At 54.6% G+C, this 17,168-nt stretch overlaps 6 protein-coding genes across 6 annotated transcripts; 5 read left to right on the top strand and 1 right to left on the bottom strand.

The window, feature by feature from the left end:
• Positions 1-1,212: 1,212 nt before the first annotated feature.
• SPSK_04276 (uncharacterized protein) lies at positions 1,213-2,629 on the top strand (the record flags this gene model as incomplete). The annotated part of the gene is made up of 2 exons (XM_016731087.1): positions 1,213-1,404; positions 1,466-2,629. The coding sequence occupies 2 exons, from the start codon at positions 1,213-1,215 to the stop codon at positions 2,627-2,629; spliced, it is 1,356 nt and encodes a 451-aa protein (XP_016585914.1).
• Positions 2,630-2,989: 360 nt separating this feature from the next.
• On the top strand, positions 2,990-3,250 carry SPSK_04735 (uncharacterized protein; the record flags this gene model as incomplete). Its single annotated transcript, XM_016731530.1, has 1 exon — positions 2,990-3,250. The coding sequence occupies one exon, from the start codon at positions 2,990-2,992 to the stop codon at positions 3,248-3,250; it is 261 nt and encodes an 86-aa protein (XP_016585913.1).
• Positions 3,251-3,274: 24 nt separating this feature from the next.
• On the top strand, positions 3,275-4,027 carry SPSK_04529 (uncharacterized protein; the record flags this gene model as incomplete). Its single annotated transcript, XM_016731333.1, has 1 exon — positions 3,275-4,027. The coding sequence occupies one exon, from the start codon at positions 3,275-3,277 to the stop codon at positions 4,025-4,027; it is 753 nt and encodes a 250-aa protein (XP_016585912.1).
• Positions 4,028-5,480: 1,453 nt separating this feature from the next.
• On the top strand, positions 5,481-7,075 carry SPSK_04221 (uncharacterized protein; the record flags this gene model as incomplete). The annotated part of the gene is made up of 2 exons (XM_016731032.1): positions 5,481-6,035; positions 6,137-7,075. The coding sequence occupies 2 exons, from the start codon at positions 5,481-5,483 to the stop codon at positions 7,073-7,075; spliced, it is 1,494 nt and encodes a 497-aa protein (XP_016585911.1).
• A 334-nt stretch (positions 7,076-7,409) lies between these two features.
• SPSK_04176 (nucleoside transporter) lies at positions 7,410-9,123 on the bottom strand (the record flags this gene model as incomplete). Its single annotated transcript, XM_016730987.1, has 2 exons — positions 7,410-8,083; positions 8,187-9,123. 2 exons carry the CDS (start codon positions 9,121-9,123, stop codon positions 7,410-7,412), a joined length of 1,611 nt encoding a protein of 536 aa, XP_016585910.1.
• Positions 9,124-11,694: 2,571 nt separating this feature from the next.
• SPSK_04326 (uncharacterized protein) lies at positions 11,695-12,970 on the top strand (the record flags this gene model as incomplete). Its single annotated transcript, XM_016731134.1, has 2 exons — positions 11,695-11,799; positions 11,921-12,970. The coding sequence occupies 2 exons, from the start codon at positions 11,695-11,697 to the stop codon at positions 12,968-12,970; spliced, it is 1,155 nt and encodes a 384-aa protein (XP_016585909.1).
• Between the last annotated feature and the right edge of the window lie 4,198 nt (positions 12,971-17,168).

Raw genomic sequence — 17,168 nt, 5'->3', positions numbered from 1 at the left:
GGTGTGCCTCGCGCACGTCCGCACGGATTCGCCTCCACAAATCAGCCTTCGCCACGAGATTCCACGACCCTGGAAAAATGCTGGGCACTTTACGACTCCAAGCATCCACGCCTCGCCAATCTCGGAACAACGTCCCTGGCGGGACGAGCCCATGCCATGAACCACAAGGAGCGAAGTCGAGGAACGAACTACGAAGAGGTCCTCTGCTTCCTCTTTAACCCCTTTTAGATTAGCCGGTGGTACATGCGCCGGCGAGCGGCCGCGGCTCTCCCGTTGGGAATGGCTCCATCAGCTTGCCCATTCAGATTCTGCACAAAATCAATGGCATAGAACAGAAGAAAGGAGGCCAAAAAAAGAAAAACGAAGAAAAAGAGAAAAAGAAAAGAACAAAATCGTATCAACCCGAATCAGACAAGAGACGGCCCGGACTGTTCGGATAGCTCTAAAGATGAAGAAAAACAAGAGAACAAAGATCAACCTGCGACGAACGACGATCGATCTGCGATTTGGCAGAATTGGGCCCGCGCATTGCCCGTGCATTGCCCGTCTCCTGCCTTGCCAACAGAGCAAGGGAAGCTGTTTCAAGACAGCGACGAAATCAACAGGTGCACAACAACTGTTGATCCTGCTCAGTGCCCTTCATTGTCTCGTAGGCTGGTTGTTATATAATTCTTGTCACGCGAGGCACAACACATTGTGCATTCGTCTGCTGTGTATCCTTGCTCGTTGTGGCCCCCTTCCTCACTTGATGCCCTTTTTTGGCTTTGTTCCTATCTTTACTCGTCGTCTCACTATTTTATCACCATACGCTCACTTCACCCCTGTCTTACTTCTCTCTTTTACGTCCATTTTCCCGGGCCTCGTTCACATTTGCTTTGCCTCAACTCACCTTGTCTTGTTCATTATCCATCCCTCTTTCATCCTTCTCTGTATTCTCCGTTATATGATAAAACTCCTTCTATTAAGAGACCTTCAATTCTATGTCCTAAGATCATCCTCCTATATCAGATTTTGCCTTCTCCGTTTTCCTTACTGGGAACTGTCACGTCTCCAGCCAGTATCTCGTCTCTGGATCTTGCCCTTTTGTCTTGCTTTGCCTCTCTCTCCTACACAAATCTCAAATCCATTTATTTTCTATAATTTTTTCTTATCATTTTAACTTTTTCGTTCCCTACTTCACCGTCGATTCACACCACTCTACCACACCTCACCATGGGCTCCATGGTCTGGACCTCTGACGAGGCTCGCTACCTCAAGGCCATCTTCTCGTGGCAAGACCAGTTTGACGACGAGCAGGATGGCGGCAACCGCGTGCAGACCGCCGCCGCACGCGCCTTTGTCGGTGACTTTCGTGTGCTCCTCATCGGCGCGAAAGGCGTCGGCAAGACGGCTCTCCTGACGAGGGTACGTACCCAATCTGCTCCGCGTCTCTCCTCACTACGCACGTCTAACTAACCACTCTCAGTTCTGCGATGGCTCATTCCAGGACGATGCACCGCCGGATCCCCGATTCGTGCGTGGCGGACGACGGCCCCTGCGCATCGACAACCTCATGTACAGCATGGACGTCCTCGAGATGCCCTCCCAGCATCTGGTAGAGGAGGATCCACAAGCCACAGGGGCGCCGAACGATAGCAGCAGCAGCAAAAACAATGGCAATAAAGGCAAACTCGGCCGCGGGTCGCCGTCACCCACAGTGACACCTGCCGCCATGATGCTCGAGCAAGCCCTTGCCATTACTGAGGCAGCCATTGTCATTTACGACGTCTGCAACCCGGCGTCGTTTCAGCAGGCACGGCGCCTCTACGACCGGCTGCGCCAGGAACGGGGCATGGGCATCCACGACGCACAACAGGCAGACAAGACAAAGGGCGGCGACGACAAGACCCGGCCGAGGACGTCCAAGCGGGCCGTTCCCAAGAAAAAATCGATGCGCTTCCGAAGCTACAAAAAGGAGCAGCAGCAGCAACAGCAACAACAGCAACAGAAAAACGAAGAAGAGTCCCATCATGCGCGCTCCGTGTCCATGGGTGGTGCTCGTGCCCAGTCGAAACCCGCACGGCCCTTTGCCCTGCTTCTCGTCGGCACCAAGAGCGACGCCGACGACAGCGACCGGCGTGTGGCCTGGATCGACGGCAGCAAAGCGGCAGCCGTGCCGTCGCCGTCAGCATCCACAGCCGCGCTCCCCGTCCCGTCGATCCCCCCCATACCTGTGCCCTCGGCTGTGTCCTCGGCTGTGCCCTCGGCGGTGCCCTCGGTTCCTGGTCTACAGCCACACCCGCATCCGCACCCTCCCTCGGCGTCGTCGCCCTCGTTCTTCCTCGAGGCCAGCGCCAAGACCGGCGACAACGTCACCGACGTGTTTGTGCAGATCGGTCGCGAGATTTTACGGCAGAGGGCCGAGCGGCGGCGGCTGATGGACGAGCACGAGGCTGCGGCGTTGACAGCCTCGGCCTCGTCCAGCACGACAACGGCCAACACCAACAACACGTCTCTGCTGCGGAAAAGGAGCCACACGTCGGCGATGACGACAACAACGACACGGCGGACGTTTGGTGTGATGCGCGTGCTCGGTTGGACGTTTGGCCGGCGACCTGTCGTCGTGCCAGAAGGCCAGGCCGTCGCGTGACGGCGTGAAGGGCGTTGCCAGCTTTCCGTTTGTTTTGCTTTTGCTTTGTGTTTCTTTTTTCTTATGTCTCCGTCGATTTATATCCAATCTTACTTTTACGATAATGTGATGCTTTTTGCCTTTGCTTTCTGTTCACTTCATGTACATATTCTTCGCGACTTCCGTCGTCCTTTGGTCTTTTATTATTTATCGCGGGCATACACTCAATACTAATAAAAGCTACTTGAAAATACAAACTAACTCTTAAACACCCTGCATGCTTGAAACGTAAACACCACAACCCACCACAGCTCACCACAACCATAGCCCCATAGTGGCGGCGACCGTGATGGTGACCAACAACAAGAGAGGAATACTGCGATGCACGGCACCCGACACCACTTCGAGGGCCGTCTTCCCGCAGCATGTATTCTCGTACGAGACACCGTTGAGCTTTGCCGCCACCTCAAAGACGGATCCGGGCGGCGCACCCTGGTCGTAGTAGTCGACATTCAGAATCAGCGGCGGCCGGCCCCACGTGTCCACACACACCTCGGCCGCCGCGCCCAGGCTGTTGATGCCCGTCGCCGCATTCGACTGGTTGAGCAGCGCCAGGGCCGGCACCGTGAAATTCTGGCCTAGCAGCGACACCGCCAGGTTGACATTATGATTCATCAGGTAGAGCGTGCTGTTGGCGACCCCGGGCGGCAGGTCGGGTGGACGCTGCACGGGGCACGGCAGCGTCTCGGTCACGGGCACCGACGTCACCACGGGGTCAAAGGGCGTCTCCCACAGGTACGCAAACTCGTCGAGCAGCCAGGGGTACGCCGTCTGGTTGGCCTGGTAGTCGAGCATCATGAGCACGCGCTTGCCGTCCGCGAGCATCTCGCCGAGGGTCGGCCAGGCGTCCAGCGCGAGGCCGGCGGCGGTGGTGGTAGTGGGCGGCGGCACGAACGCGTACGGCACCAGCCCGCTCGCTTCAATGTGCGGCGCATACATGCTGGCGGCCGAGTAGTTTCCGTTGCCCAGCAGGATTGTGACAAAGTCTTGCGGGTGTGCGTCGACCCATGTGCGCACCTCGGTCAGCCAGCCTTCAATGGGCCCCGCGTCCAGCAGCTCGCACGAGGTATGGCAAAAGTGCGGCCCGGTCCCGTTATCTTGGGCCGGGAAGTGCATCTGTGCCTGCACGAACCGGATGCCGTCATCGAGCTGCTGCGTCACCTTGAGGTTCTGGTTGGCCGCGAGGTTGTTGCGTTGCACAAACGGCGAGTTGTGGGCGCCGACCAAGGTGACGTTGCTGTACTTGCGCGAGCAGAGTTCGGCATAGCCATTGCAGACTGTGGTGTTGGTCAACGGAATGGTGGTGGTCACGTTGGGAGGAGTATTCGAGCTGTTGGAGTCCTTCACGACTTGGCCTAGGGCCCGCTGGAGATTAGGCAGAGAGCCGCGGATTGTGCTCCTGGCCTGCGTAAAGGTCAACAAGAAGACAAGAAAAAAGGGGGCGAATAAAAGACGCATTTTAGGATCGGAAATAGGGGATCAAGGGCGGCCACAATTATGTGTTGGCATTAGCAGTCGACCGGGCATGAAGCAAAGGTCAAAGGATGTGGGTGGATAGCGCAAGGCGAAGGGTGGCTGGTCGAGATCGCAATTGCTATTGTCTGGTTCTTTGGTCGCTGTCCAGGAACAAGATTTGAAGCTGTCATTTTGTCGTTTTCCTGCCATTTACTATTTCGACCGTGATGCTCATCTGAAAGGGAAGGCGCCTGGCCAATATGTTGGGAAGGAGCGGTCAGAGACATCAGATGGCGGAAGCCACGTGCCACCCGGAACATCGCGACACAAGATGCCATGTCCTCCACACAACACCTAACGTGGTCAAGCTTGGTGTTCACCTTATCTTGGTTGGTAGCGAAACTTGGAGGGTGGGCAGTTCATATATCGATCTAGGCTTGGGTTGCATGCAGCGGGATCGGCTGGGCACACGATCTGCCGCCACAGCCTCGTGCAGTCTCAGCCAATAGGCACGGGATGCCGTCCCTGTCATTTGACATGGATGCATTTGGACGGTCGAAAATCAACTGCAGATGAAGGCAGTCTTTGTTTTGGTTTAGTTGATATTGTTCTGTTTTGTCGGAACATTTTATAGTGTATATTTGATGAAAGAGGAAAATAAACAAAGGAAAGTGTACCAAAAAAAAAAGATTTAAAAGCAAATCTCGGAAAAATTAACCATTTTATTTTGGAACAAATCCAACTCAAAATATACGCAAAACGCCCCTTAATAAAAAGTATTCTTTTGGACATTTTCAGATACCTTCACTGCCTTACACGTTCAGACTTTCGGTAGTTGCAAATGTACGTGGTCTTGCTATCAGGAACACAGTCGGCTACACCATCGCACCTGCCTTCACAAACACCTGCCAACCGCGATGCAGGTGCCCACCGCCACGGTCACTTGCTACTTCCTCACGCGGTCTGTTGCTCGCAGCTGTGTTACTTGCCGTCTTTAGGAGCCATGGTTTCCTCGGCCAAAATGACTGCTGCTGGCAGCTCCAGTCTTTGTCGACAGCCTCATCCGGCCAACTGACCTACATCCACCCACCTGACCTTGTCGTGCATCTCTCCCCTCGCCGACAACACCACAAGGCATTTTCTCTTTCGCCAGTTTACTTATCCTGTATATTTACTTCCGGACTTCTTCTCTCCGTCTTTTGCCACTGATCCTTACATCTCCTGGTGACCAGTATGTGGGACGGCGAAGGCGTGTTTGCGGAATCTTTTTCATCCGAATCCGCATCATCCACCTCATCCCTCGACGTCGACCTGCCTTGGTAACGACGACCTACAAGATATCCTTCTACCTCCGACCATGAGCCATTTCGCTACCAACAGCACACCTCGGCTGTCTGCCAGAAAAGTTCCGGTAGACGCAGCCCCAGGGACCTCAGAGGCGGTGAGATCTTCAAGTACGCATAGCTACTACACCAGCAATGGCACCGTGACTCGCGCAAATCCTGCTAGTCCTACGAGTCCCGTTGGGGATGTGGGCCATCTGGCCGCCAGAACGGGTGGTACCGACCTACAAATCTCGGCGGGTGCTCGATTGCCCATCGACGAGGACTCGGTCCCGCTAAGCTATGCCTCGCCGATCCCGAACAATATCCACACCTCCATACGGCTTCGCAACGGTACGTCAAGTCATGCTGCACACGATGGTAGTCACGGGGATCGTCCTGGCCATGGTGCGTCCATGTTCACGCCGTGGATCGGCTCTACGGCAGGCGCTCGGGCCTGGAGCGCTGCCGATGAAGTGGAAGCTGCCATACCGACAAGAGGCGAGATCTGGATAGCTACCCGGCTTCGGCGCTACCTCGTCGGCATCAGCTGCGTGCTATACCTTGTTGCCGCTGTTCTGCTCATCGTGGTAAGTACACTTGTAACATGGTATCCTGCAGAGAGGGCTGAAATGGCAGACAGCGCAGAAGGCCAAAAGGGGGATTGCAGCACACACTGACATGCATGCAGGTCCAAACAGGAAGCACTAATACCAGCCGGACTTCGACCAGCATCTTCCTCTTCCGCTTCGACCTGTCGCAGCTGTTCGACGACAGCGTTATCCCTGGCACCAACACCACCGACCCTGCCTGGGCCCATGCCCTCTCCCAGAGCCTAGGCTTGCGCAACTACTACCAGTCGGGCCTCTGGGGTTACTGTGAGGGCGACAGCTTGTCCGCTTTTTCCAAATGCTCGCGTCCCCAGGCATTTTACTGGTTCAACCCCGTCGGCATCATTTTCAGCGAGCTCCTCAATACGAGCACCGTACCGCTGCCCATCCGCGTCCAGACCGTTCTCGATATCATCCGCTACCTCTCGCAGGCCATGTTCGGCACCTACCTTGTCGGCACGATCGTATCGGGCCTGCTCGTTTTGTTGTCGCCGCTCGTGCTGCTGTCCCGCTGGTGGAGCGTGCCCATCGGTATCCTCGCGGCCGCAACGGCGCTCTGTCTCTTTATTGGCTCGTCTCTGGCCACGGCCGTGGTGCTCGCGTACCGGCTGGCGGGCTCGGCCATCAACCAGCTCAACATTTATGTCGACGTGGGCAACACCATGCTGGCGCTGGTATGGACGGCGTCGGTCCTGGCGTTTGTGTCGCTGGTCTTGCACGCGATCCTCGGCATTTGTGGACCATCGCTCCGCGATCTTCGTACTGGCCGGCGGGCGCTCATCCGGCTACCGCCCCTGGACATGATGGAACTGCCTTGTGAAGAGCGCACTGACCTTGAAAACAAGCCGGGAGCCGCAGCAGGCATCAAAGAGCGTATGCAAAGCAAGGGCGGAGCCGTAGCCGCTGCACTGAAGCCATGGTTCTCACCTTTGGCCATGCACCCTTTCGTGATGCGCGAAAATGCTGTTCCGGCCAGCCCTCCTCCTCCAGCCCCCCATACAAATGAACTGCCTATGTAGGGAACGGTTTGCTGACGGAATCTCGAAGCATCTTGGATGATCCTATCCCCTCTTGAAATGACGCCCTGCCCTGGCCGCATCCAACCGAGTCCGTTGGGTCATTTTGGATACACTTGCACCCGAGGCCGGGCCTCAGATAGTATAATATCAAGTATCGCTAGGAAATAGTGTTCCAGAAAATATATTCAAGATAAGCAAAAACATAAGCCGTATCCTATCGGTGGCTGCGGGATTCCAAGTTCCCAGCTTTCCGTGTGGTGTCTCTTGCTCAGTTCCACTTTCTACTCCCTTCGCCTTTATTCCCCTTTGTCACTTTTCTCTTCCACCATCTCATTTACAGACCGGTGTACTTGTACTCGGCCCAGCGGGCGGGGATGTAGACGACAAAGGTGAATAAAAAGGCCAGCTGGTTGCCAATGTCGCCGCCAGTGTCGCCAATCTTGCGTGCCAGCACGCCCACGTACCACGTCTCGCTCATGCCCAGCACGCAACCGGCAATACCGGCCGCGAACGCGAGGCCGCCGGCCCAGCCAAAGGGCATGCGCTTCGGGTTGTTCCACGACTCGAGGTCGTAGTTGTCGTAGCCCTCGGAGAAGCCTTTGCGGAACAGGTAGTGCTCGAGGAAGATAATGATGAAAAACGACGTGTTCCAGTAGCCCAGCAGCGACAGGAAGTTCTCGAGGAACGACAGCAGGTGGTCGCGGCCGACGAGCGCGAGCAGGATGACGGCGACGAACATGAGGGCGGTCCAGATGAAGCGGGGTACTGCGCCCAGCGGGCGGGCAAACTGCTGCACGGACAGACCGGCACTGTAGAGGGCAACGGCATTCATCGCAATGCCAGAGAGCGCGAGGATGACGAGAAGGAACTTGGCGAAGCCCTTGGGGTGGAGCATGATCTGGATGAGGAAGCCGATGCCCTCGTCGTAGGCGTCCGACCAGTCGGGCTTGCTGTCGAGCGACGAGGCCACTGCAGCACCCAAGCACATGCCAAAGCACGTAGGCAGGCCTGGAATGGAAGAGACTGTCAGCATGGAGCGCGTCTTTTTCATCGTCCTCCCATTTCTGTTTTGATTCTGTATTTGAAATGCTTTACTCCTCGCTTTACTTACAAATGCCAGCGGTAGTGAGGAGGAAGACCTTGAGCTTGGAGGTGTTGACGGGATACTCGACGTAATAGTCGGCCACAATGGAGCACCACGACGCAGACGAGCCGTAGACAACAGCAAACAGCGTCAGGGCCGTGCCGGACAGAGTGGCGCCCGTGAGCTTCGTCTTGATGCTGCTGTCGCCATAGTGCGCGGTCTCGCCATACATGATGATGAACACCACAAACAAGACGAGGCCGGCAAACTTCTCGTAGGTGAAGACGGCGCGCAGGCCGACAAACGAAATTACGAAGCCAATGACGGCAGCAATGACGACGCCGAGCTGCGAGCCAATCTTGCCGTCCGACACGGCCGACAGCGCCAGGCCGCCGGTGATGCTGCCCACAGACGACCAGCCGACCTGCTCAACGACGTTGAGCGCGGCAATGACCTTGGACGGCCACCAGCCGATGGAGTAGCGCGAGATGGAGACCTGGCGCAGGCCCATGCCGGGGCCCATGGTGGCGCACCAGCCGGTAACGGCGCTGCCGAGCAGTGTGGCAAAGACAATGATGGCGACGTTGCGGCTCAGGTCAAGCCCAAACTCCCAGCCCAGAAAGCCTGTCGTGAAGCAGCTAATGTTCATGGTGGTGCTCATCCACAGCAGATACATGACGGCCTGGTTGGACCAGCGAGCATAGTTGGGGTCGCGGTCCTCCGGCCGGCGGCGAGTGATGCCAGCACTCTCGACGCCGATCTTGCGGTCGAGGGCGTTCTCGTAGGACCGGAGCGTGGCGAAGAAGCGTGACACGGCGTTGGAGGAGCGCAAGTAAGAGGGCAGGTCGTTGTCCGAGGACGACTCGGTAGCGTCGCCGATCTTGTCGGAGTTGTCGGCCGTCGGGAGGACATTCTCCTCGACGCCGACGCGCTTCTCCTCCTCGGCGGTGTTGTATACCGCCATGGTACGTGTTGTTGGTCCAAAAAAATCTTTCTCTTCTATGTTGAGTAGAGGAGAGAGAAGCAAGAAAAGGGTCCCAGCCGGTGTACAAAGAAGGAAAGAGAGAAACGGTGAGAAGGGAGAGAGAAATCCGGGGGAAGGAGGGAAGGAAGTAGAAACTCAAAATCTGAAGAACAGAAATAGGAAGGAGCAAGGTAACGTAGGTTAACCAAAATAATTATGGATATTTACAGACGGGGGAAGGAGGGAGGATCAGCAGTCTGCCATATGCTTAGGCGACTTACACGGCGGGGGAAGGTACGATAACCACCGAGACGGAAAAAAGGCAAGAACGATCAATGAGACTAAAAACCATTTTTGGCGGTTCTCACGGCACTAGAAAGGATCGAGAAGTCTGCATACAGACCCCGAAATGCACGACAGGGCCAGAGGCTGCACGAAATCACATGCGGCTGGACGAAAAAAAGTTTCAATTGTCCGGGGCTGAGAGATAACAAGCGGCGTTTGGTGCCCACCGGCCGCATGGTACATGGGAGCCACAAAGAGGTGGCCAAACTGCAAGAGAGATCGGCGCTCCCGAGAGCAAGTGCGAACGGGTGCTGAAATCAGCACGAGGGAAGATTCCGCTATTTGTCTCAAAGAAGGCCCTTCCCCAGTCGCAATTCGTGTTGACCGACACGCGACATTCACTGCAGAAAGTTTGCAAAGGTGATATACAGAAAATTTACACCGGCTCACAAAGTACATTGGTATAAGGGAAGATATAAACGAGCGGGTGGGTATGTGACGATACCCGCTCTTATCGAGTACGAAGATGAAGAAGCTGCATAGAGATACGTTGACAGGGCCAAGACGTGGAGAAAGTTTTTTTGTTAAAAAATAAAAAATAAAATAAAGAAACGGAGCCGGAGCACCTGCTGTCTTGCTGCTTTAGGCGCAACCACCGACACAGAAGCTACGATGGAGGGCAGTGAAGCCCCTGCGAGGCAGTCTCTATTATCTAACAAAAAAATCAGACCCAAACGCGAGGCTTCCTAAATAGGCAGTTGTTAAGAGGTTCCCGCGCACTACTTTCATTTTGCGATCCACTTCGCCCCTCTGGTTTTATTTCACCCATTTTTTCACGAGCGGCACCACTTGCCGCCGTAGGGGAAAAAATAGTTGTGAAAACGAGCTTATCAGCGGTGGCAGGCGCGATGCACTCTTTCCTACATATTGCCGGGGAGTACGAATCGTAACGAGGAAGAACGCCAAGAACCGAGCGCCGTCTCACTTGGACAGAGAGGGCAGGCGCATGTCGCATCTGCTTTTCCAACGATCTCATTCGCCATTCTACGCATCCCATGTGGGATCCAAAGACATTCGTATCGATGCAGGCGTCGGCGAACCATACTACGGATGCCCAGCCTGGCGGCCAATCTGGCTGTCGTCCGTCGGTGAGACAATTGCTTTAGTTGCATGTATTTGCGATATGTTTCCCTGACTAGATCACGTCGCTCCCCTCCCTGGTTCGTCCTCGCAAGTGAAATTTTGTCAAAGGCCGTTCGATGGACTATCTGTACGAAGATGACGAGCACTCTGTCAAGTCTCGCTGTGAATTGCGCTGCTCTGGAGAAGGACGGGACAGACTCCGCATTCGTTCCGCCGCCGGTATTGGCAAGCAAGCAGACGTCACTTAAAGATGAACACAAGTGGTTATTGTCGGTTGCTGCATGTTAGTTACGGCTCCAGGCGGGCAGTGTATTAACAAGGCTGAATGTTCCTGCTGCTGATGCCGATGGAGGATCTTTTGCTGCTCAACTTACGGTATGCTTTAAGTCTTCGACTTCGATGCCCCGAAGAGTCCGGGGGTGAGCTGGCCGACGAGTCGGTATGACCGCCACGGCCCTTCTAAATGCCTTATGCTTTGGACTTCGTTATATCTGTCTCATATTCATTCCATCTTTCATTTATGAACGTATGAATCCAGATCTAAACGAAAGATCTCGACATTGGTATTTCAACCTGTGCACCGATTAATTTAGAATGGAATTCTCAACAGACACTAGCAAATTTGATGTTGGAAGCCAAGACGCGGCTGGCCTATTTTATGCCTTCAAAAGCGAGTCGCAAAAGCTTATTCAAGTGCCTTTCTCTGCCAAGATTTGTTTACACTTAAATCGTCTTCCAGAATATGGTCATATGTTGGCGGTCACGAGTTAGGGGGCGCTACAGCGACAATATAGTGGGCGTGCGTTAAAATTTGGGGCTTCTAAACTGCCAAATCGCTGTAAGTGTCAGGTCGACCCTGCTATGTTCGTCTACTCTCTCGAATTATTCGATTTGCCCCCGCCTTTATCCGTGGCCGCGGGTCCGTGCAATGCTCCTTCCCGCCAACGTGCCTCGGTACAATTGGACAGCCAAGCCAAGCTCCGACTTCGCCAGGGCAAAGGATGGGGAAGGCGCGAGACGGCAATGACAACATGACTCTTCCTGTTGTCGGCACATATTCATCAACAGTAAACAAAGCAATTGAATGGTTTCCTTCATCAACAACCAAACCAATAAACCAAAATAATCCAAAAACAAGCCACCATGACCGACACACCGAACATCGTTTTCTACCACTATTCGTACTCGCCGTATGCGCGCCGCATCCAGTGGTATCTGCTCCTCCGGGGGCTGCCGTACAACGAATGTGTAAGTAAAAAAACATGAGAAAGGGCGATATCTGATGGAATGAGAGAGAGCAAGGAGGGCAGGGGGTGGATGACAAGCACCGAGGGCAGGCTACGGCGCAATATGATACTGACAAAATCAGGTCCAACCGGCGACCATGCCCCGGCCGGACATTGCCCGTCTTGGCGTTCGGCATCGTCGAATCCCCATTGTGGCTATTGGCCGTGACGTCTACCTCGACACCCGCCTAATCATGGGCAAGCTTGAACTGATCCAGCCCTCCTCGCCCGCAGTGCGGCCGCCCCTGGGCTTCGGGCTCAATCCTAGCGACAAGAAGGCCAGCGCGGAGGCACTGGCTTTGGAGCGCCTGCTCAACGTCTTGACCAACGACAGCGGTCTGTTTCTCGAAGCCGCTCGACTGATCCCCGGTGATGTGCCGGCCATGAAGGACCCCGTCTTCGGTAAGGACCGCATGGATTTTTTTGGTGGTCCGCTCAACCCGCGGCCTAAGAAGCCTGTGTCTGCGCCGTCCGGCGCCTCATCGCCCACCGCATCCGAGGAGCCGACTGCCTCAAAGGCACTCGAACGTGCCGAGGCCCTCGCCGAGGTCCGTCATGCTGCGTCGATTCTCGAGACGACACTGCTCGCCGACGGCCGCACATGGATCTTGAGCACCGAGGGACCCTCGATCGCCGACATCGAGGCCATCTGGCCCTTCCACTGGTTGGCTAGCATGCCGGGCGCGTTTTTGGATGGCAGCGGCTCGGAGGAGGCCGGATTAGATGCGGTGCAGTTCCCCAAGCTGTTTGCCTGGATTGACCGTTTCAATCGCGTGGTTCGCGCTGCGCGCAAGGACCAGCCGGGCCTGTCGAAGAGGATCGACGGCGACGAGGCGGCACAGGAAGTGCTGACGGCGCAGTTTTGGGACCCGTTGTCCAACGTGTCATCCTACATCGACACCAAGGATCCCGTGGCGCGTGCGGCAAGCCTTGTCATCGGCAAACACGTTGTGCTGTGGCCGACGGACACGGGCAAGTCGCACAAGGACGTGGGCAAGCTGGTACGGTTCTGCCCGGACGAGGTGGTGATCGAGGTGGCGGCCAGTGAGGATGCGCCCAAGGTGATGCTGCACGCGCCGCGGCACGGATTCCGGGTGCGGCCCGTCGACGGAGCCGAGGGTCCAAGACTGTAGTGAAGTCAGAGGCTGGACGTGGTCGACGCCCAGTCGCCTGCCGACACGCTGAGACCGATGCGAGGCACACGGCCCAGACGCTCCATGTTCCTTTTACGAATTGACTAGAAGTGCGACACAACGCTTAATATGTTTTACACAAGACGAATATGATAGGGGCCATATTGCATTACATAGCACCCAATACGACATACTACTTTGGCCTCGTCCATCACGTCTCTCAGACGCCGCGATGCCCGGCGAGGTAACTGTTAATGACCGTAGCGACGTGGGATCACTGCATTTGTAAATAGTCAACAAATGCAACCTCGCCTGGGACCGACACTATGTCCTCGTGTCGCTTTTCCTTTGACATTGTTAGCATTCCCCGTTTTCGCTCCGTCGACCGACCGTTACAGATTCAGTCGAGGCCTCCACATGGCATAGTTAGTGAATATCACAAGGCTTCAGATTTTGAACTCCACAACGGTGACCCGGGCACGAAGCTCTGGCTATTGGGATTAGAATCCTGAGAGCTAGCAGCCGAATTAGGTCGAGTTTCAGGCCCTTGGTTTGCGAGAGACAAGGCTGCGGCGTACTTCTGGTCCTGGGCTTGGACGCTTTCCGTACGCTTTCACATCATGACGTAGTTGAACCAAGTTCATGCCACGCGCTTTAAGTCTTGCAAAGTGCATATCAGATCAACATATAGCGATCAACCCAGTACATCTTGCCGTCGCCAATCCCTCCACCCATCTCAAGAATGAACCAGAAGTACACTAGAGTTTCCAAATACACCTCGAGATGGTTCGGCCAATGGTGGTTTCATCAATGTTGGGGAGCGAGTGCTCTGACCAGTCTGGCAAGTTGGATTGTTGACCGTAACGGCGTGGGCAGGTCGGAAATACGGCACCAACTTTATTGAGCTGCTCTTGCCTCCGGTGAGAACTGCAGACCTGATTTGCCCCTTCCTTTCGCAATGTTTGGCCAATAAGGCAATCGGATTCTATTACTCTTCACCTCTGCTCTTTCCTTTTAGACTTGTATAGGAGACGGTCGGTTCCTCTATTGAGACGGTACGACCAGACAAGAAGAACGATGCACTTTTTAGATTGTGTTGTAAACAAGGTAATGGAAACGATACGAAAAGCGCCCGACCTGCATCAAAAACAAGAAATAGCAAGGAAGCCTGCAACGGACGGTTGGAAGAATTACACCGCAGAACGTTGGCCTTGACCATTCAAGCGAAATAGTTCAAAAACGGAAGGGCCAAGTCACGCTTACGACAGTCTGCGTCTCCTTCCCGACGACGTCCTCCGGCTCCTCTATGCCTCCAGATTTATCAGCATGCGGATAGGGAAAGAGCAACACCGTGCGAGAACACGTTTGGCCCGAAGCAATAACCGCCTGCTCGTTTCAACTAAACAGCAGGCCCCTAGCACCAAATGCGGTGTGTTTTCCCCGCTAGTGGACAGTGAAATGAAGTCGTTACAAGCACCCCGGCCATTAAACCTTCTGCACAACAAGAAGGTCAATACACGGTCTCGCCAGGGCAGTCCAGCGTGGCGGAGCCTTCAACTGTCATAAAGACTGATAAACGTCTCACTCCGGACACTTAGCGAACGCCGTGCCTGCTAGCAAGATTACAAACACATAGAAGGTATGGCAAAGAGCCAACATACGAAGAGTGACTGGGACGCAAAACGGAGCATGCCTGGTGCTCCGATAGCCAGACCAAGCGCGGTTCTGGCCTCAGCAGTGAGTTGTACATTGTCTTGGCGTTTTCCGGCCGGTGTGTATGGACGGTCGCACACTGCCTGGCCATGTCTTTTCTGGCCTCTCGTTCCCCGATTGTCCTCCCAAAATCTCGATCGCGGTTCTTGCCTGTTCTAGGCCAACGGCTGCGTGTGTCTGTATGTGCCGTGCACCTTCTTTCAGCGTTGTTTCAGCACTTTGTTCAACGAGAGGACGAGAGCGCCTGCCCTTCGACCCATTTTCCGAGACAGTACCGCCGATTACGTCATTCGAAATCGAAATACTGATCTGTCCAGTCGTACCGCGTAATGCAAAGGGTCCTGCTGTCGTGCGAGGGGAGACAAAATGAGGCAAATTACAGAGGGAAGAAGAAAAGAAGAAAATAAAAGAACCATCGAGGATCCATAGGGCGTTGGGCATTCCGCGTACCAGCATCCACGCAGCGTATTCCTCTGTTTTCTTCTGGGGCGTACAAATGGGACGTCTGCTCACACCGTTGGTTCTTTCTTAACTTAGCGACATGTCGAAAATGCGCTGTCTCGGTGGACACTCGAACTAGCGACAGGGGTGGATGGTGCTAGCGTCCTGCACCGTTTGACAGGCCAGAAAACCACTGCAAAACGCGAAACCCCAAAAGGGCAAGGACGAAAGGTCGAAAGACAGGTGAAGACACTGCACATCGTGGCCTGTTCGGTGCTAAGACGGGAGCGGTAAGAACGATGGGAAGGGAAACGACGAAAAAAGGTGGGGGCGTTATATGCTGCCCACTGGAAAGACCGTGGCAACGTGACCATCTCGTGTGCTGTCTTGTAGACGTAGGAAAATATGGGTGCAAATCGGGGATCAACGATAGAGGATAGGACCGCACATTGGGCAGAAAAGAGAGGCGAAAAGCCCATGTTAACGTGGATTAGGCCTATAAGAAGCGAAAGCGTTCAAATGTCGAGAACAAGTCAGTGGTTGCCCTTTTCGATTTGAACAGTAGCAGGTGGTCCTTCCGACGCAATTTGCCAGCCACAAGGTAGCTCGGTGTATCGAGAGACCAAGACTCTCCTCTGTGCGAAGTACAGCGCGTTCGACAGGTTGAGTTCTCTAGTCGCAAGGCCGAGCTTCGATACGAACTACTTATGAGACAAGATTACCACGCCCTCATCGTCTTTGAGTCCGCTGCCCTACTTCTTATGCAGAAAGGCCATCTAGAACAACAGAACTAAAGCCGGTTCCCTTCCTCCCGATGTGGTAACAAGTTAAATTCTGCCGCCGGTCGGCGGCACACTGGTAACGAGGTGAGTGTAGAAGTTCTACACACGGACTGGCAGACTTGCTCGCCGATATGACGTTAACTACTCCGCAAAGTATGTGTGTTAATATGGCAGAGTGTCCGTCTTTGATATATGTCGATATTTGTCCATATGTAGTGTTATTAAGGCCGCCAGCGCCGAAAAAGGTCGAGTATGATGACGCACGACGTAAAAACAGAGACACTGCGGCTGTTGGTTGTATTGCCGGCAGATAGCAGACCGGCTCGGCCTCGAGAGCAGGCTACGAAACAACCGAGCAAGCCTGGCTGTTAGAAATGGGAGGCTCCACGCGCCACTGTCTTCACCTCTGCTCCTGCCCGTTCATGCGCATTGTCATGTTCATTCTGCTGCATCGCCATCCTCACTTCCTCTTCTGGGCGGAGTATCATCGTAGCATTTACTTTCCCCATATTTTGCTCACACAACGCGTCCCCAGTCGAATCCCTGTTTGACGTGACGCAAGTGGAGGTGAGGCGCATCGCACTCCCATCGAAGAGAGCAAACAAAAACGCAGTGGCAGGAAACAGGGGCTGTAGATTGGGTCGTTGACAAGTGATCCGTACACTGTGTGGGTCGAAACAGCACTGTGTGAGGACGGGGCGTGTGGCAAGCGCGGCATGGCAAGTGCAAAACCGTCGGGAGTCCCCATTCCCCTATTCCTCAGCATGGCAAGAGCACGCTTGAGCACACCCCCAACCTCTCGTGCACACCCAGAACCTCCAATTCATTGCCATGGGGCGCGCTCCCCTTCCCATTGTCTTTTCATTCAATGCACATCCAGGCTTGGTCGGCAACTGGGCGATGACCAGCTGCAACATGACAAAGTGATACTGGCAAAGTGGCGGGAAACGGTAATAGAGCAAGACCTGCAAAAAAAACGGCAGGCGCGACCAACTTAATGGCCATCCAAAAACCGTCCCTGTAAATTACACATTTCACACTCTGGTCAAAGCTTAGCACGGTTCGGTAAATTCGCAATCACGCCCAAATCACGCCAGACGGTCTTTGTGCCTATTCAGCTTTTTGTAGTGTCAAAAGTGGGACTGCGCGCGATGCCTCGCTATCCCACTGGCCTCTGGCCTGAAAGTCCCAAAAAATAGGGCTCCCGAGGCCTGGCCAACAGTCTTCAAAATTAGGTCAATAACAAAAGGCACAGTCTTGGC

Source organism: Sporothrix schenckii, assembly GCF_000961545.1.
Source record: "Sporothrix schenckii 1099-18 chromosome Unknown Cont47, whole genome shotgun sequence".
Lineage (NCBI taxonomy): Eukaryota > Fungi > Ascomycota > Sordariomycetes > Ophiostomatales > Ophiostomataceae > Sporothrix > Sporothrix schenckii.
Note: the sequence above shows the minus strand (reverse complement) of the source record. Positions and strands in the feature narration are given on the sequence as shown.